The sequence below is a fragment of the Crocuta crocuta genome, unplaced genomic scaffold (genome assembly GCF_008692635.1).
Source record: "Crocuta crocuta isolate KB4526 unplaced genomic scaffold, BGI_CrCroc_1.0 scaffold267, whole genome shotgun sequence".
NCBI classification, from domain to species: Eukaryota; Metazoa; Chordata; class Mammalia; order Carnivora; family Hyaenidae; genus Crocuta; species Crocuta crocuta.
Window position 1 is genome coordinate 2931860 of NW_027531899.1, and position 21316 is coordinate 2953175.

General features: G+C 39.3%; 2 protein-coding genes across 3 annotated transcripts in view; both read right to left on the reverse strand.

Moving 5' to 3' along the window:
• LOC144239610 (uncharacterized) overlaps positions 1–6019 on the reverse strand; it is a 36965-nt gene extending 30946 nt beyond the window's left edge. For both annotated transcript variants that reach the window (XM_077773723.1, XM_077773722.1), the window contains exon 1: positions 5794–6019. The gene's annotated coding sequence lies outside the window, so the exon portion shown is untranslated. The remainder of the gene's footprint in view (positions 1–5793) is intronic.
• A 4095-nt stretch (positions 6020–10114) lies between these two features.
• LOC144239567 (uncharacterized) lies at positions 10115–11454 on the reverse strand. Its single transcript, XM_077773637.1, is given in 2 exon segments — positions 10115–11087; positions 11168–11454. Coding segments are annotated over 2 exon segments (1260 nt in total).
• Positions 11455–21316: the final 9862 nt, after the last annotated feature.

The window sequence follows — 21316 nt, forward strand, 5'->3', positions numbered from 1 at the left end:
TTTAAAAGAATTAGCAAATAAAAAGTCCAGCCTTAAAATTCTGCCAAAAGGCAAGGATGCTGCTGAACAGTCCCCAGGTGGGAGGGGCTAATGGACACAGTTTAAGTGCCCTACCTGTCTGCCACCTCAGTAAGCCTTAGGTCCCTAGCCCACACCAGCCCCAGCCATTCCACCAAGGAGGCCACAGGGTGGTGCACACCAGGACACCAGTTAGCGCTCCCTACAGCTCCAGCCTTCTTGCCAAGGTGACACAGGTACAAAGTACCCAGAACACTCCAGGCCCACACCACTTTGGCCTCAGATGGCTTACCTAGGGCACCCCCAGTGCAGAGTGCTCTGGAACCTCCCACCTGATGTTGCTTTAGACTCAGCCAACCTTGCCAGGGTGCCACCTCTATAGTGTACCCTGGGAACTCTCAGCCCATGGCTACAATGGTTCCAGTCACAATGCCAGGGCAAACACTGTGCTGCACACAATGAGACACCCTAGCTTGCACCCAATTCAGGTTCAGCTATCCCACCAGGTTGTCCTTAGTCTGGAGAACCCTGGGACACTCCAGCTTGCAACCACTTCAGCTTCAGCTGTTCTACCAGGACACATTTTGCACGGAAAGCCCAAGGACCCCACTGGGCTATACCTTGCCTTAATCCAGCTACCTCTCTAGGGCACACTCTGCAGAGTCCTGGTACACCCTGGTTTACACCCACATCAGCTTCAGCTATCCTGCCAGGACACCCTCTGCACAGAGCCCAGGGACCTCCCAGCCCACACACTGTCTCAGCTCAAGCTGCCCCACTAGGGCACCCCCAGCACAGAGCACACCGAGATTTACCAGCCTGCACCCATTTCAGCTTTAGCAGCCCTACCAGGAGGCTCTCAGTGCTTAGAAACCTGGAAACACCTGGGCTGCACCCACTTCAGCTTTGACTGTCCTGCCAGGATGCCTGCTGCACAGAAAGCCCCAGGACCTTCCAGCCTGCACCTTGTCAGTTCCAGCCACCCTGCCAGGACATGTCGCCACACATGTCCCCTCCCTCCACAGGGAGCCATGGGACACCAGAGCTTGCACCCACATTAGCCTTAACTGTCCTGCCGGGCAACAGATAGGTGGAGTGTCCGGGGACCACACTGACCTGCACCCACTTCAGCTTTAGCCGTCCAGCCAGAATGCTTACTGCATGGAGGGGACCCCCAAGCCCATGCAAGCCACAATTACAGCCAGCCAGCAAGTCACCAAGCACACACAATCCACAAAGGGGAAACCATACACAAAACCATTCCTTCAAGTTTAAGTAGTTGTACTGCCTAATCCATAGAAATAAACACAGAAAGTCAAGCAAAATGGGGAGATAGTGAATATGCTCCAAAAGAAAGAACAAAACAAAAAGAACTAAGTGAATTGGAGATCAGCAATATGATTGAAAAAGAATTTAAGGGGCACGTGGCTGGCTCAGTCAGTTAAGTGTCCGACTTCGGCTCAGGTCATGATCTCACAGTTCGTGGGTTCGAGCCCCGCGCTGGGCTCTGTGCTGACAGCTAACTCAAAGCCTGGAGACTGTTTCAGATTCTGTGTCTCCCTCTCTCTCTGACCCTCCCCTGCTCACGTTTTCTCTCTCTCAGAAATAAATAAAACATTAAAACAACAACAACAAAGTGCTGAAAGGGAAAAAAGGTACAACCAAGAATATTCTGTCTGGCAAGGTGATCATTCAGATTTGAAAGAAAGGTAAAGAATTTCCCTGACATGGGGACACTGGGTAGCTCAGCTGGTTAAGCATCTGACTCTTAATTTCAGCTCAGTTCATGATCACAAGGTCCCTGAGGTCAAGCCCCCAGGGGGCTCTGCACTGACAACACATGGCCTGCCTAGGATTCTCTCTGCCCCTCCCCTGTTCATGTGCATGTTCTCTCTCTCTCTCTCTCTCTCTCTCTCTCTCTCTCGCAAAATGAAAAAAAAAAAAGTTTCCCTGACAAAAGTTAAAGGCCTTCATCAGCACTTAGTCTTGCAAGAAATGTTAAAGAGACTTCATTAAGTGGAAAAGAAAAAATCATAATTAGAGGCAAGAAAATAATAAAAAAGATATAAAAAATGACAGCATATGGGGCACCTGAGTGGCTCAGTTGGTTAAGCGTCCGACTTCAGCTCAGGTCATGATCTCATGGTTTGTGGGTTCAAGCCCTGCATTGGGCTCTGTGCTGACAACTCAGAGCCTGGAGTCTGCTTCTGATTCTGGGTCTCCCTCTCTCTCTGCCCTCCCCACTCATGCTCTGTGTCTCTCTCTCTCAAAAATAAATAAACATTTAACAAACTTTTTTAATAAATAAAATAAAAGACTATCATTTATATACACATTTATGGATGGAACAATACAACTTCTGGTATGTACTTCAAAATACTTCAAAATAATCCTAGGTGGGTAGAGGTAAAGATTAAACAAAATCAATCATAAGTCAATCACTACTGAAGCCTAGCAAAGTGGTACATAGAGGTTCATTGCTATTTTATCTATTTTTGTACACATTTGAATTTTTTACAATGAAAACTTAAAGAGAATGCTGGTCAGGACTTAGCAAACTGATTTTACCACAAAAATCAGGTTATTAATCCCTTAGTTTGAAAAACCCTACAACAGCATATTAATAATTTCCTTAAGCTTTCCAACAACCAGCAAAATACCTTAAATGAACATAAACTCAGAAAACATTGGTTAGAAAAGTGACAATATAGCCTTTATGAGGGACAACGTAGCAAAAACTATTAAAATTTAAAGTCCACATAAGGGTTACCCAAGAAACTATCATTCATTCTACCAATAAGCTCATTGATAAGCTAAATGATATATATTCAAGGAAAGTTATCCCACCATTGTTTATAATAGCACAAGACTAATAGCCATCTGAAAGTACAGAGAATTCTCTTGGCAGTCAGTACTCAAGAAACTAGTCACACTGGCTGCCTCGGAAATAGGAAAAGCACGAGACTAGGGGCAGGGCTGGGAGGAAGAATTCACTGTATACTCTTCTGAACCTTTTAAATACTTAAACAATAAAAAATAAAATTGAAGGGTGCCTAGCTGGGTCAGTGGGTAGAGCACATGACTTAATTTCATGGTTGTGAGTTCAGGCTCCACATTGGGCGTGGAGCCTACTTACAGAATACACACACATAAAAAACACAAGAAAATTGAAAAATAAATACTCAAAATCAAGGCTTTCGAATTTCACTAAGAGATGTGTTCTATTCCTTCAAAAACCTTAGAAAAAGACTAAGTATAAAAATGGAATTGAGGGGTGCCTGAGTGGCTCAGTCGGTTAAGCGTCCAACTTCGGCTCAGGTCATGATCTCATGGTTTGTGGGTTTGAGCCCCACATCTGGCTCTATGCTGACAGCTAGCTCAGAGCCTGGAGCCTGCTTCAGATTCTGTATCTCCCTCCCTCTCTGCTCATGCTGTCTCTCTCTGAGAAATAAATAAAACATTAAAAAAAATTTTTTTTAATGGAATTGAAATATTGGTCAGGTGAATATATGTACCTCAGGTCAAAAAGGAGCAAAATGGAGTGGAATAACTTCTTTGGGTCCATTCCTTCTGGCCCCATTACTCTCTGGAATAGCTAGGCCTAAAGGCCACAACTAAAAAGATCCCTTTTATGGAGTTTCAAAAGAAAAAAAGCAAAAGTTCCTACATCATGAAAAAACGGAAAACATTTCAGAGACGAAATAAGAACAATTTACCTTGGATAATACTCTCATTTGTCCAATAGTGGCTCTTTAGTCTCTGGTCACTCATGTAAAACAAAGCCATTAATTGGTAAAGGATAAAGAACATTGAGACACCAAGCCTTTCTTTCTTTTATTTTTTTCCAATTTTTATTTAAATTCTAGTTACTGAGCAGTGCAATATTGATTTCAGGAGTAGAATTCAGTGATTTACCACTTACATATAACACCCAGTGTTCATCATAATAAGTGCTCTCCTAAATACCCATCACCCATCTAGCCCATCCCCCATCCACCTCCCTCAATCAACCCTCAGTTTGTTCTCTATCTTTAAGAGTCTCCTATGGTTCGTTTCCCTCTCTCTCTTTTCCCCCCTCCCATATGTTCATCTATTTTGTTTCTTAAATTCCACATATGAGTAAAATCATATGCTCTTTGTTTTTCTCTAACTGACTGACTTCACTTAGCAGAATATATTCTAGCTCCATCCACATCATTGCAAATGGCAAGAGTTCATTCTTTTTATGATTAATATTCCTTTGTATATTTACCACATCTTCTTTATCCATTCATCATTCGGTGGACATTTGGGGACACCAAGCCTTTCTTTGAGCCCAGACTGACTTGTCAGAAACAAGCAACTACTTTTACTCTCTCCATTTGCTCTGAAGTAAACGTTCAGAGGACGATAGGAAAGAGACTTAAGCAATGCTGCCCTCTCTGAGAACCACAGCTGAGGTCGAGAATCCCCACAGGTCTCCCCAGGTGATTTCCTGAGGGAACTGATTGGAATCTTAAAACCCTGGCTTTTTTCCTCCTCTTTTCTCAGCCTCTCCCCCCAACCTGGGGCTGTTTCGGTTCTTAAAGTCTCCATCTGAGATCAGGTTTGTGACTTAAAGATAAATTTCTTTATCTGGAATCTTTAATCTAGACTCACCTTTCTAAGTTCCCAAATCAGGCAGGAACATTTCCAGGGAACCTGGGCCCCTGTGGCTACAAGGAGAGGGAGCAGCTGTTAACAGCACTCTAGCTGGTCTTAAGAGTTAACTTCCTTCAAGCTAACACACTCCTTGCTCGCCAACTTAAGGCCCCTGATCTGTGACAGAACTACTTTGCTTTCTTTGAGATATGCAGACCACTGACCTTCGGGAATAAAGGACCAGAATGTTCCCAGGCCACAGAGGCAAGTCTGTTTGAAGCTCTCTTAGCTTTTTTATTAGCTCAGCAATCTTTTAGCAAAACGTTTTTCTTTTTTAAGGTCACACAAATGACTTTACTGACCGCCCTCTGCGCATCTGGAGACCTCGCCCTCCTTTTCAGAAAGAACAGAGTACCCTTGCACAACCCCCAGGTACCAAGGACCCAGACTGTCTTGCACAACCCGCCCTAACTCAGGAGTACCAAAGAACCAGAACTTCCTGCACAACCTCCAAGCACCGAGATAACTCTACAGCATCATCGAGTCTGCACATAATCAGGAAATGTCGCAGGCCACTGCACTCCCTTAACTGATTAAACTCCTTTAAAAATCTCTGGGCCAAAGATAAACAACAAAACAAAAACAAAAAACAAAAAAAAATAAGCAAAATGTCTGGGCCAGGGAGAAACCACAGAGCTGGCCTTCTCCCCAGGTGGCCGGCCTCCTGAATAAAGCTCATATTCCTTTCCAACCAAAACTTGTCTGTTGTATTGGCCTTTCCAGTCACAGGTAGCCCCGCTTGGGTTTCTGCAACGCAGCCAGCCACAGAGACCCCACAACCACAAGCTTCCAGAAACCGTCGAACCTCCAAATAGCCTCAGTGTGAGCATTTCTCTATCAATGCCAGCCCGCAATCGGCTCCCGGCTAGGCACAGTTGGGAGGGAATAGACACATAAAAAATCGACATAATTAAAAGAGGGGTCAATCTCACAGCTTCGCACAAGTACGCTCAAAGCTGGAGACACAATCACCACTCCTTCAAGTGGTCAACATAACCATGCACATTATGTCACACACTCACACATGCATTGACGTGTTAAGGCCTGGGGCTCCACACACGCCGGTCTCCGACCCCGGGTTCACACACTCCTCACCTTCAGTTTCCCCAGCGTCATTCTCACCTCCCGCTGTCCCGTAACAAACCAACGGGCCGCATTCCCTCCGCCGCTGCAGTGTTCAACCCGCTCCAGCACTACGGCACTGACCACCTTAGAAGGAAGTGACGTTACACCCGGAGACCTCTGGAAGGTGTAGTCCAGAACACGAGAGACCCCATAGAGCGGACAACCCGAGTAATCCTCCCCGGGATCCAGACGACAACCGGCGACTCCTCCGTTCACTACTGCGAATCAGGCCTACCGGGCAGTCCCGGTTGCTCACCCAGCTCACTAAGAATCTCGGCTGCTTCCGGCTAACCACCGGAAGTTTATTTCCGCCCTGAGGATTTCTGGGATTTGTAGTGTGGCCTAAGACCCTCCGGAGGGCGGAGCGGGGCGGTCTTGAACCCTTCGCCGCTGCTTGGGCCTTGCTGCAGGAGGTGACCCGGCAGAGTGTGCAAGACCTACGGGTGGAGGGCATGATAGAGGGGGTTTGTAGAGGCTGAACAAGAGGAATACTTGGGCCCTAACGGCATCCAGGATTGTGGGGAAGGATAAAGAGGGAGAGTGATGCTTTAGTGTTGGTGTGAGTGCGTTGGCTTCAGTTTATGACCTCGGTTGTGGTTATGCTGCTGTGCCCGAAACTCTTGCTTTACGATTTAAAAAAATGTTGGGTGTTTAAAGTACAATTTTTGAATGTAACATACAAAATATTGCCCAAATCAGCTTGGTAAGTTATCATAGATTTCTCGGACCGTATAACTAGCACCCCAGAAGTCCCCTACCTGCCTCCTGTAAAGTCTCCATCATTTAATTTACAACGTAGATTAGTTTTGCCTGATTTTGAAGCTTTCATAAATGTTATCATATTGTATGTACACTTTATTCCCCTGTGGTCTTCTTTCAATTATTGTGAATTTAATCGATAAAGTTAGTTTATTCTCATTTTTGATGGTATTTGGTTAGTTTTCAGCTTGTGGCTGCTAGGCATAGTGCTCCATGAACATTCTTGTTTGTAGTCTTTTGCTGTGTATATGTGTCATCTTAGTTACATCTATATCTAGGAGGGGAGTTGCTGGGTTATAGGTTACACGTATGTTTAGCTTTAGTAGATATTGCCAAACGATATTCCGAAGTGGTTTCCCATTTGCAATTCCACCAGCTCTGTATTATAGTTCCAATTATTCTGCCTCCTAACACACCTAATATTATATGCCTTTTCTTTTTAAACTTTCTTGTGGGTGTATAGTTGTTTTCATTTGAATTCCCCTAATGTATACATTTGTACACCTTCCATAACAGTTAAAGATATCCTAATCAGCTTTAGCATTTATTGTGGACAAACAAGAAGAGCAGGAAGAGGATGTAAGTCCCTTTGCAGAGGTCTATGTTGTATGTATTAGTGTTCATCCAATGCTTTCAATATTGCCTCTTTTCAAATCTTATAAAGACAAATAGTCCTGGAGTAAAGGCAAAGGCCTGTCCTTTCTGAAGAGTGACCCAAGGCCACATGCACTAGTCAAAGTATGTTGGGGACTTGACAGTGACCAAGGTTGGCAAATATTTTAGGCCCTTTTGGGCATTGGAACAAGTCCTTGTGGTGCCAGGAGTTTTTTAAGCCCCTTTGGCTTAAATCAAAGTGTTAGCTGGCCTGAATTCTCATGTGTTGGATCCAGAGAAAAATTTACTTCCAAGCTCATTCTTTTTTATTTTTTTTAATGGTTATTTATTTTTGAGAGAAAGATAGAGTACAAGCGGGGGAGGGGCAGAGAGCGAGACACAGAATCTGAAGCAGGCTCCAGACTCTGAGCTGTTAGCACAGAGCCTGACACAGGGCTCAAACCCACAAATGGTGAGATCATGACCTGAGCTAAAGTCAGACGCTTCACCAGCTGAGCCACCCAGGAGCTCCCCAAGCTCATTCTTGTTGGTAGATTTCAGTCCCTTGTGTTGCAGGACTGAAGTCCCTATTTCCTTACTGGCTGTCAGCTGGGGACCACTCTCTGATATTTTCCAAATGTCCCCCACAGGCAATTCACAATGTATGTTTGCTTTCTTTCACACCAGCTAGAACATATCTCTGACTTCCTTTTCTGCTAGACAGAGAAAACACTGGTTTTAAAGGGCTCATGTTAGATTTGGTTACACCAACCCAAATAAACTACCTTAAGGTCTCTGATTAGTCACTTTAAATACATCCACAAATCTCTTTTACCATGTATTATAACATTATCACAGAAATAACAGGAGGCGTATATCATGGATGACTTCTTAGAATTCTATCTACTGCAGCTATGGTAATCAGAACAGTGTTATATTTGTACAAGGATAAAACACAAAGGAAATGCAATAGAAAATCAAAAGACAGTCACTTTAAAAAAAAAAAATCCACATTGACTCAGTGGAGAAAGGATGGGGATGGTCTTTTCAGTAAATAGTGCTGGGACAATTAGACATCCACAGTGGAAAAAAAAAAAAACCTTTAACCTTACCTTACATAGTACACAAAATTAATGCAAGATTTTCTTTGACAAAATGCCTAATGTGAAATTTTCACTTAAATGTAAAAATTAAGATGACTTTAAAAGAATACATACATAGAAAAAGATTTTCATGTTGTTGGGAAAAAGATTTATTAAACAGAACGTAAAAAGTACAAGCCATAAAAGAAAAAGTAGGACTTCAATAAAANATTCTGTGTCTCCCTCCCTCTCTCTCTGCCCCTTCCCCACTTGCACTCTGTCTCTCTCTTATTCTCAAAAATAAATAAACGTTAAAAAAATTAAAATATGTACATGTTAAAAGGTATGCATGGGTCATCTCAACAATGAAAAGCAGACAAGCAAATACAGTGTGCCAAGTAGTATGCTAGATATGAGATTCCTTATAAACAAAAAGTGGAGTTAACCACAGTATTTAACCATAGATATTTGGTTAAAATGATGGTATAGTCATATATATTAACACTATTAATACACTTCATCACATGGAATGTTCTGTATGACATATCTTGTCATTAAAAAGGCAATTTATGAGATAATTTGACTAATGTGATTACATTTGCTTTTAAATATTTATGAAAGGATTTGTTCCAACAATGAGACAATAGTTATACCCCTTGGGAGGAGGAAAGGTAAATTTATTGGCTTCTTTGTAGAATTTAAAAATTTAGAAAAAATTATTACAATAAAATATCACTTTTATAAAATAGAAATATAATTTCTATATACAAATAATATCATTTTATCAATATTAAAATATATATCTTGAAGTAATGATATTTTAAATAAAATGGTACAGATCCAAAGATATGCAGGTACAAATTTATTTTTAAAAAATCAATTGAAGAGTTTCCAAATTGAATGTTGGGGTATAAAAAGGCTGTCATTAAATCTAAGCTTATAACACTAAAAATATAAAATGTCATGAAACTGTGCATAAATAGCATCAGGAAATAGATACTGAATAAATTGTACTAGAATAAGAAATTTGGTGACGGGGTGCCTAGGTGGCTCAGTTAGTTAAGTGTCTGACTTTGGCTCAGGTCATGATCTCAGAGTTCATGAGTTCAAGCCCTGCACTTGGTTCTGTGCTGACAGCTCAGACCCTGGATCACTCTCTCTGCCCCTCCCCTGCTCACACTCTGTCTCTCTCTCTCTCTCTCAAAAATAAATAAATATTTTAAAAAGTTTTTTAAATTTTTGTGATTAAAAAATAAATTCAAAAATTTAATGTACAACTTATAGTAATATAGTATTTTAGCTATGCACAAACCAAACTAATTATAGCTATATAAAAAACAAATTTGATTTAAAGTATTTTAAAATACAAAAAATACAACAAAAAGATTTTTAACCTTCTCCACTTATGATTAGAAAGTTTTAAAAATTGGGGCACCTGGGGGACTCAGCTGGTTAAGCATCCAACTTCAGCTCAGTTCATAATCTCACAGTTCGTGGGTTCAAGCCCCACATCAGGCTCTGTGCTGACAGCTCAGAGCCTGAAGCCTGCTTCTGGTTCTGTGTCTCCCTCTCTCAGCCCTTCCCCTGCTCATGCTGTCTTTGCCCCTCCCCCTCTCAAAAATAGACATTTTAAAAATATCTTTAAGAAGAGAAAGTTTTTAAAATTTAGAAAGGAATGAGCTGTTGATAGATGCCTTCTGATATTCATTTTATTCTTATGGTAGTTAAACTGTGAAACACATAAGTCATTCTCTTATTAATTATATTTCTACATTTTCTCACCAATAAATTCTTAGGATTTGTCCTATTATATCTGTAGGGTTTATCTTCCATGTCATGTAACCTAAAAGATATGCTTAAATACAAAGCTTCCTTTCATACTGTTTCTTACCATTATGAACTTTTTGATGGCGATTAAGATTTGAACCTCTTGCAAAAGCCTTCCCACATTCTTTACACTCATAGAGTTTCTCACCGGTATGAATTCTTTGATGCAGAATAAGGTCTGAAGCACGAAGAAAAGCTTTCCCACATTTGTTACAAGTATATGGTTTATCATCAGTATGAATTCACTGATGCCGGGTCAGGTATGTTGCACAAGTAAAAGCTTTCCCACATTAATTACATTCCCAGGCTTTCTCACCAGTGTGAATTTTCTGATGTTGTAGAAGTATTGAGTCTCTACTCAAGATCTTTCCACATTCCTTACATGCATACAGTTTCTCATCAGCATGAATTAACTTGTGTCGAGAAAGTTCTGATGAACAACGAAAGGCCCTTCCACATTCCTTACATTTGTAGGGTTTCTCACCAGTATGAATCCTCTGATGTTGAGTAAGATCTGAAGACTGATGAAAGGCTTTCCCACATTCCTTACATAAATATGGTTTCTCACCTGAGTGAATTCTCTGATGTGCTGTAAGTATTGAGCCAGTACCAAAAGCTCTTCCACATTCCTTACATTTGTAGGGTTTTTCACCAGTATGAATCCTCTGATGCCGAATAAAGGCTGAAACATTACTAAATGCCCTAACACAATACTTACATTTTAAGTATGTGTTCTCACCAGTATGAATTCTTTGGTGTTGAGTAAGGTATGAAGAATGATGAAAAGCTTTTCCACATTCTTTACATTCACTGGGTTTCTCACCTGTGTGAATCCTTTGGTGTACTCCAAATATTGAACTAGTACTAAAAGCCTTTCCACATTCATTACACTCATAGGGTTTTTGACCAGTATGAATTCTCTGATGGCGAATAATGGCTGTACCATTATTAAATTGTCTAACACAATACTTACATTTAAAGGGTTTCTCACTTGTATGAATGCTATGATGTAGAAAAAACTGTGAGGCCTTCCCATTTTCCTTAAATTCATTAGATTTCTCCTTAGTAAAATGATCTGATACTGTAATAAGTGTGAGCCACTATTCAAAGACTTCCTACATTCCTCACATTCATAGGGTCTCATACCAGTATGTACTGTATGATATGAACTAAGTTTTGAAATTCTACCAAGGGCCTTCCCGTATTCCTTATAGTCATAAAATTTCTTGGCTGTATGGCTTTCTTGATGTGTAGTAAGTTTTGAGTCCTGTCCAGAGGCATTCTTATATTTTTGGCATTCATAAGATTTCTCTTTGGTATTAAATGTTTGATGTAGAGAGAGAGATGTGTGCTGAATGAAAGGGGACATGTCTTCAGAGACACATGAAACTTTGCCAAAATGTTTTTCCTGAGATCCTTGTTTAAGTTCATGCTTAGTTAATCCTTCCATTATAACCCATTGGGATGAATCTATTTTATAGTTCTCCGTTTTCAGAGATAATTTCTTGTTCTCACACCCAGATTTATATTTTGAAAGAAACCACAAATAAAACATTCACTTTTTTTGTGTCTAAAACACAAAACTTAGAAAAGGCAGAGTTACATTGACATTATTCTATAAATGGAAATAGAATTTACAGTTCTTATATGGTGGTACAATTTGAGAGATAAAGTATAGAAATTGAAAAGTGATTAGGAAGGCATAGGGGAAGGGGCAGAAAAAGATTAAGTCAATGATTCTTAAGGTTTGGAATAAATTCAAAGTATACTTTGGCAAAAACCCAAAAGTCTGATAACCTAGCCTGTTAGAAGGCTGTAGGTAAGTAACCTCTCTCACACATTCAATGTAGCAAATATCATAGGGGGATATTTGCCAGTTTCTAGCAAAATTATATGAGTATTTATCCTTTGACTGAGCAATCCCAGTTCTAGGAACCCAAACATATACTTTCTGGAAAGAATCTGAAGAGATTTATGCAGAAGGTTATCCACTACAGAACTATTTGTAAGAGCAACTGACTATAACCAATCCAAATAGCCACCAACTTGATACTACTTGAACTCACTCTGGTGTATGCACACAGTAGAGTTCTATGTAACTGTATAAAGAAATAAGAAGTATCTATATATTCCTACTGAATGGTCTTCGTCACTTTTTAAAGTTAAAGAACAAGAAGTAAACTGTATCTAGTGTATGCTGCTACCATTTATATGAGAAAGGGGATATATAAAGATATGTGCATAGGTGCTCACATTAAACAAAACAAAGAAAGGATAAGTCATGAATTTTATGAAAGATATACTATGGTGGGGAAATAAAAAATGGGTAAATCAAATATACAACAAAAATATAGCAGAAATTGATATTAGATGAGGAATATGCTATTTTTGCAACTTTTTTTGGTATATATAAAATTATTCCGAAACTTAATATAAAAAAGAAGAATTCATGCCCATAATATCATGAAAAAAGATGTGCTACTTCTATTGAACATTTTCTGGAAGGTGTAGCCATAGTGATGAGACTAGGAAGAAGTATCAAAGTTACAAGCATAGGAAAACAAAAAATAAAACTGAAAATATTTGCAAATTTTGTGACTGCATGAAAACTCTACTAATTATTGGAATTATTAATTCTAATAATTAATGAGTTATGGCAAAAATAAACATATAACACCAAGAAAGATAAGTCAATTTCATATCTCTTTTTTAAACTTTTGCCACTGTTTCTATCTGGAATAATTTCCACAGCTTATCAATTATTATTAAAAGAAAACAAGGACAGTAACAAAGAGTGCAGAGAGAATAATATCCCATGTAAAAGAAAGAAGAATTGAGAATATAAATGTGAAGGTACTTTATTTCTGAAAAAATAAATGGAAAAACAATCAGACTACTCCTAACCCCCACCCCCACCCCCCAAAAAATTTACCTAGAGTGAGAGTGGCAATAAATGAAACAGATAAGGATGCAAGCATAGCTTTTCTCTCTAGATAGATAGATAGATAGATAGATAGATAGACAGGTTTAAGTTTATTGATTTGGGGAGAGAAAAAGAGACTGCAGGCATGGGGTAGAAGCAGAGAGAGAAGGAAAGGAGCAGGGAGAGAAGGAAAGAGAATCCTAAGCATGCTCCACACTGTCAGTGCAGAGCTTGATGCAGGGCTTGAACTCACGAAATGTGAGTTCATGATGTGAGCCAAAATCAAGAGTCAGATGCTTAACCAACTGAGCCACCCAGGCACCCCTCTAAGTATATTTTTATATTGACTTTTGAAGCACGTAAGTGTTTGATATATTCCAAGTATAAACTTAAAAAAACCTAAACTCAACAATTAAACTCTATATTAAGCTGAAAATGAACAAAAAATAATTAATTTAGCAATTTTTCAAACTGTACTCTGGAAATCCCTAGTGTAACATATTCTAAGGAAAAAAAGGAAAAGAAACAAAAATGTAATAAATCTTGAATATGACTTGAGGTAGGTTTTTCTGTCAGTAGTTGTGTTGGTATTCTGATTTTGAAACTTCTGTGGCATTTGAAACAGAAGTCTTGAATAATTATACTGTTGTTTGAGGAAATAGGGTTTTTTCACTGTTCAAGAAAAAGTTACAAAACTTAAATGCAGAAAAGTGAGACAGAATCATGCCTTTGGACTTCAAAGAGTTTAGGATTCAATTATAAAAATAGTTTCCTGTCTCTTTCTACCTAATGGATATAAAAACAATGACAATCCAGTAGTAATAAGCACACTAACACCCATATTGGTCAATCAACACCATTCCCTGTTAAAAGAAACTAAGGCTTTTAATGAGATGGTTAATTCCAAGTCGGGAGCAAGAATAATATAAGAGCTCATAAGAGAAGCTTATGAGCTAAGAGCATCTACAGCTTGGGTTTAAACCTTATCTCCAATACTTACTAGTTGTTGACCTTGAAGTAACCTAGTTATTTACTTCAAGTCTCTGTGTCTCAGTTTCGTCTTCTGTAAATAGGAAAAAATAGTATTTTTGAAAAATAAAAATCTAATCATGTAATACTGCTTAAAATCTTTGACTTATTTCCATTTCACTCAGAAAAAGTTCAACCATAATTTACAAGGTCATCATAAACTGACTCTTTTCAACATACCCATCTCTGATCACAGCTCATACACCTCTCCTCTTTGTTTACTCTATCCCAGACATTCTGGTCACCTTGGTCCTCCTTATACACAATAAGCCTGCCTGCCTCAAGACTTTTGTACTTACTGTGCCCTCTGCCTTGAAATCATCCATGTTTATGAACTCCCTCATTCCCATTCTATTTTATGCTGAATGCATGCATCATGCAATTGCTTTATCCTTCTCCCTCACCTCAATCTCTTCTTGTCTGTAGCCTCTACTATCTCATTCCAAGCACAGGACCTTTACACGCAAAATTCTCTACCAAGGTGACTGCAATCACTCCCATGACTCCAACTATTACAGCTCTGTGAGGCTTTTCCACTATTCCATCTTTAGCCATTTTCCCTGATTGTGGTATTTGAACTGCAATTAATTCTACAATTACAACTAATTCTACATTTTGAATGATTTTTATGGATTTTTAAAAAAGTTTTTATTTAAATTCCAGGTACTTAACATGCAGTGTAATATTAGTTTCAGGTGTATAATAGAGTGATTCAACACTTCCATTCATCACCCAGTGCTCATCACAGCAGGTGTACTCCTTAATCCCCATCACCATTTTTTCTCAATCCCTAGACTAAGTTTCTTAATAGCTGACATATTTTATAATGTCTATATCTCCTAGAAAAATATTCTCCACAACACAGAATATAAGGAAGTGTTGGCTGAAAGAATGAATACATGAATAAAATAATGAATAAAAAAACTGAACATATTGAATACCAAAATGTTTAAAGGCGTGACACCTGTGTAGACCAAAAGGCAAGAGAGAGTGAACTAATAGGAATTAGATCTCACACAAAAGTGACACTTCTTATTATAATTACCTACTAGGACAAAAAAGTAGAATAACCTACTAGCAATAGGCAGAAAACATGAGAAGAAAGAGAATGGATAGTATTAGGTTGAAGGTGGAGGTGTGGGCATTTGGGAGTTCATGGTATGGTTACCTTTTCTTAATAATTGTGGGCCTTTGAGAGGAGATTCCTCCAAACATCTCAAAGATGTGGTCTCCTCACTGAGCAGCTGGTTTACATCAGCATTCCTTTTCCCTTACGTAATCATCAATCACTTACCTAGGTGCAGGTCCCTTCTCAGCTCACTGTCAAAAACACTCCAAGGCTCCTTCCCTTGCTCCAGTAAAGAAACTACATCTGTCTTGGGAATTCAAAGTCCTACTCACAAGAGAAGAAAGGAGATTTTTGATGTTGTAGGCATCCCAGGACTCAAATCCTGTCCTGTAAACAGCAAATAAAAGATGATGCCAATATTAGAGGGACCACAGAAAAGCAGAGAAGATGGAGTTGGCCTTAGGACCAATGAAACTATTCCTGGAGTGGTTGGGGGCTCAGTTGGTTGAGCCCCTGACTCTTGGTCTTTGTCCAGGTCATGATCTCAGGGTTGTGGGATAAAGCCCCACATCAGGCTCTGTGCTGAGCATGGAATCTGCTTGGGATTCTCTCTCTCCCTCTGCCCCTCTCCCCCACTCTCTGTCTCTCAAAAAAAAAGAAAAAAGAAAAAGAAACCATACATTACCAACTCTACAAATCTCAAGCCATTTCTTTAGGAATAGGGAGAAGAAACACAGGGGATATATGAGAGGAGTTGAGAAATTCTTCTCAGGGGAAGCAAATATTCCAGAGGGCTCTAGACATTTTGGAGAAAGGTATACTTACCAACTGAGACCAGGTTGCTATAATTCTCCAACATTACATATTTGTACAAATTCCTTTGAGTTGAGTCCAGGCATTCCCACTCTTCCTGAGAAAAGTCGATGGACACATCCCTGAATATCACAAATCCCTGAATATCACAAATCCCTGAAACAAAAACCCTGAGTTATTCTTGTTTAATGAAATAAATGACTTCATGGTAGAAGGAGAGATAAGAAACATAAAAGGAGAGGAAGAAAAGGAGAGTTTTGGAGAAATGAAAAGGAAAGAAATGGCGAAAAAACAGGGTGGGTTCAATACCTGTGATATGAATGAAGACTACAGTTAGTGTTAATCAATGAGCAGAACTCACACAATCCAATTCCTGCAGATAAGAACTGTGCCCAGTGAGTGAATTCCAAGAACCATTCTGGTTTTAAAATATACTAAATCTTGGGGTGCCTGGGTGGCTCAGTCAGTTAAGCATCCAACTTCGGCTCAGGTCATGATCTCACAGTTCATGGGCTCGAGCCCCGCATCAGGCTCTGTGTTGACAGCTAGCTCAGAGCCTGGAGCCTGTTTCAGATTCTGTATCTCCCTCTCTCTCTGACCCTCCCCTGCTCACACTGTCTCTCTCTCTCTCAGAAGTAAATAAAACATTAAAAAATATATATTATCTTCTTTTTAAGCTCGCATATAACATTCACCAAGATAAACCATATTCTTGGACATAAAATATACCCTAACACTGAATAGAATAGAAATCATACAATGTCTACTCTCAAATAAGAATGGAATTAAACTAGAGATCGATGAACAGAAAGATAGCCAGAAAAGCCCAAAATATATAGAGATTAAGCAACACATTTCTAATATATGTCAAAGAAGAAATTTCAAGAGAAATTTAAAAATATTTTAACTAAGTGAAAATGAAAGTACAACCTATCAAAATTTATGGGATACAGCAAAAGCAGTGCTCAAAGGGAAATTTATAGCAATTAATGTATATATATTAGAAAAGAAGAAAAATCTGAAATAAAAAATCTAAGTTCCACCTTAAGAAACAAGAAAAGGAACAAATTAAATCCAGTGGAAGCAGAAAAAAAAAGAAATAATCGGAGCAAAAATCAATGAAATTGAAAACAGGAGATTGGGGTGCTTGGGTGGCTCAGTTGGTTAAGCACTGACTTTGGCTCAGGTCATGACCTCACAGTTCATGTGTTCAAGTCCTGTGTCAGGCTCTGTACGGATGGCTGAAAGTCTGGAGCCTGCTTCAGATTCTGTCTCCTTCTCTCTCTGTCCCTCACCTACTTGTGCTCTCTCTCAAAAATAAACATTAAAATATTTTTTAAAAAAGAAAATAGGAAATTAATATAGAAAATAAAACCAAAAGATACTTTTTAAAGATCAATAAAATAAATAAGCTTCTAGATAGGATAACTAAGAAGAAAATACAGAAGACATGAATTACTAATGTAAGAAATGAAAGAGGGACAGCACTACATATCTCATGGACATTTAAAGATAATAAAAAAACTATAAACAATTATGTCCACAGAGTTGATAACGTGGATGAAATGGAGTAATTCCTTGTGAAATACAATATGCCCAAACTCATACAAGATGAAGTAGACAATCTGAATAGGTATAAATGTATCAGTGAAATTGAGTCAATTCATAAACTTCTGAAATAGAAAGCACCAGGCCCAATGGATTCACTGGTGATTTCTATCAAACAATTGAGGAAGAAATTGTTCCAATTCTCTACAATATCTTTCAGACAATGAAAGCAGGAGGATTACTGCCTAAATCATTCTGAAGTCAGTATTACCCTAACACCAAAACCAGATAAGACATTACAGGACAAGAAAACTGCAGACCAGTATCTCTCATGAAAATAGATGTAAAAATCTTCACAAAATAATAACAATTGAATCCAAGAATATATAAAAACAATTATTCACCATGACCAAATGAGATTTATCCGAGGTCCAAAAGTCTGGTTCAACCTTTAAAAATAAATCAATGTGATCCATCAGATAAACAGACTAAAAAATAAAAATCATGTGATATCAATAGATGCAGAAAAGCATTCAACAAAATGTAACACTCACATGTGATTTAAAAAAAAAAGTCTCAATAGAATCACGGAGAGGGATGCCTGGGTGGCTCAGTTGGTTAAGTATCCGACTTCTGCTCAGGTCATGATCTCATGGTTTTTGAGTTCGAGGCTCTCACTGGGCTCTGTGCAGATAGCTCAGAGCCTGGAGCCTGCTTCAGGTTCTGTGTCTCCCTCTCTCTCTGCCCCTCCCCTACTTGCGCTTTGTCTCTGTCTCTGTCTCTGTCTCTCTTTCAAAAATAAATAAACATTAAATTTTTAAAAATCACAGAGAGAGGGAGATGGCAACACAATGGGAAGGCCCTAGGCTCACCTTGTCCCATGAACACAACTAGATAACTATATATCATCCTATATACCCCAGAAATCAACCTGAAGACAAAACCCACAATGAAAGGGAGAGAAGAGGCACATCAAAGAAGGTAAGGAGTGTGGAGACATGCTTCAGGAGAGAATGGATTATGGGTGCTGTAGAGGGGAGGAAGCCATGATAATAGAGAAAGGTAAGAGAGAGAAAGGAGCACACAAGGGAACACATAAGAAAATATTTCCCCAAAGCCATTGGCTTGGAAAATGAGGGGGGCTGGTTTTTGGGAGTTCTTGCAACTAGATGGGGGGTTTGGCTTAAAGCTTGAAGTTTTAAAAGTCAGTGGGCTTGGCTAGGATAGAGCCTGGAGGGTATTGCGCTGCTCCTGGAGAGAAGGCAGGCAAATAATCCAGGGACAGATAGCATGGAAACAGTGATTTCAAAGTGCCTGGCGCACGGAATGGGGAGATTATTTACTTTTCTCAGAGCACATGCCTGAGAAACAGTGTTCACAGAAACACCTCTCTGTAAACAAATGGCCAGTACCATTTCCCTCCCCTGCCATGCAGCACAGCCTCCTGCAGAAGCAGTGTAACTCCACCACTGGCTGCCTAACTTGAAACCGCCAAGCCCCACCCCATTGTGCTCTGGAGGGACTGCCCTTCTCAGCCCCAGCATGGTAGTTCCCTCCCCGAGAGAACCAGCACAAACCCCTATACCGCATCCCCTGACCATAACAGTTCTGGTGGAGGTGATCTCATTTCACAAGCACACCAGAGCACACCTAATTAAAACTCACCACATTCATGCCGAGAACCAAACACTCTCCATAGCAGGCAAGGACAACCTCTGCAGACAACTGCCCTGATGTATAGAGCAGCCAAAACACAACAACAGAGCACACACAGCACATACCAGAGACTTTCCTGAAGCACCAGGCCTAGGCACTACATGACCCCTTTCAAAAGATCATTACTTTCAAGAGCAGGAGACAAAACTGCCTTTTCTAACACAGACAAGAAGGCAAAGACTTAGACAAAATGCAAAAATGAAGAAATTTGTCCCAAATGAAAGAACAAGGTAAGGCTGTGGCAAGTTATGGAAGCAAAACAGATATAGGTAATATGCCTGATGGAGAATTTACAGCAACAATCATGAGGATACTCACTACGCTTAAAAAAGAAGAGAAGGCATCAACAGACAAATGCATTTTGCATTTTAAAAGTCATTGCCAAAATGCCCTCCAAAGAGGTTGCATCAATTTAAAATCCCATTAACAAAGCATCACCTGATATTTTTAAATGTATGTTTCAGAGTGTTGAATTCATTAATGTTCTCTGAAGTGCACATCACAATTTTGATTTTATAGAAGGCATGGAATTTATTCAAGGGATAGATTGGACATATCTTCAATAACTTAAAATAAAAAATGATGGTAAGAGTCATCATCACATTGTGTTTGCATTTTGCAGTAAATTTTCCTACATAGTCTCTTTTTGTGTTAGAAAAGACATAAAATTATTCTTTTATTTTTATTTATTTTTAAAATTTTTAATGTTTATTTTTATTTTTTTAAAAATGAATGTTTATTTATTTTGGGTGAGGGGCAAAGAGGGAGGGAGACACAGAATCTGAAGCAGGCTCCAGGCTGGGTATCAGCACAGAGCCCTATGCTGGGCTTTAACTCTCAAGCTGCGACATCATGAGTTGAACCAAAATCAAGACACTCAACTGACTGGGTCACCCAGGTTCCCTAATACATAAAAGTTATTCTTAAAGATGAACTAGATTGTAAACTCTATGAGGCAAGGAGCTAGTCTGTTGCTTTGGTATATAGACAGGTCTTGGTCAATAAATTTTTGTTGAATAAATACAAATATTATAAATTTAAAAACCAAATTGTTCTACCCTGAACTCCAGAAATATTATACAAATTAAAAGCACTGTGATTGGGGCGCCTGCGTGGCTCAGTCAGTTGAGCATCCGACTTTCGCTTAGGTCATGATCTCGCGGTTCGTGGGTTCGAGCCCCGCGTCGGGCTCTGTGCTGACTGCCAGCTCAGAGCCTGGAGCCTGTTTCAGTCTGTGACTCCCTCTCTCTCTGACCCTCCCCTGCTCACGCTGTCTCTCTCTCTCTCTCCTAGAAATAAATAAAACGTTAAAAAAAAAATTAAAAAAAAAAAAGAATAACCATAACCAAATAAATTTGCTAATGGAAATACAATATTTCAAAAAGCAAATTCTAGGGTGCCTGGGTGGCTCAGTTACTTGAGTGTTCAAGTCTTGAATTTGGCTCAGATCATTGTCCCAGGGATGTGGGATCAATTCCCATGTTGGGCTCTGCCTTGAGTGTGGAGTCTGCTTAAGATCCTCTCTCTCTCTCTCTCTCTCTCTCTCTCTCTCTCTCCCTCTGCCCTTCTCCCCAGCTCATGCTCTCTCTCCCCCCAAAAAGAAAGAAAGAAAGAAAGAAAGAAAACTTATATCAATTACATAAAGTACATATGTGGAGGGGAAAAAAGTGTAGAGTTTATGTATGCAATTGAAGTTAAGTTGTTATGGGCTTAAAATAGACTGTTATAACTATACATTGTTTGATTCAAGCCTCAGGGTAAACACAAAGAAAAAACCTAAAGTAGGTAAATAAACATAAAGAGAAAAGAATCACAACATACCGTTACAAAAATCATAAAACTACAATGAAGAAAACAAGAGGGGTAGAGAGGAACAAGAGAACTGCAAAACAGACAAAATGTTAACAAAAGTGAAATAAGTCCTTACCTAGCAATAATTATTTTAAATGTAAGCAAACTAAACTTCCCAATCAAAGGACATAGAGTGGCTGAAAGAACAGACTCAAAAAAACAAAAACAAAATCAGGACCCAAATAAATATTGTTTGTAAAAGTCTCACTTCAGAATTAAGGACACACATTGGCTAAAAGTGTGGGGTGGCAAAGATATTTCTTGCATATAGTAACCATAAGA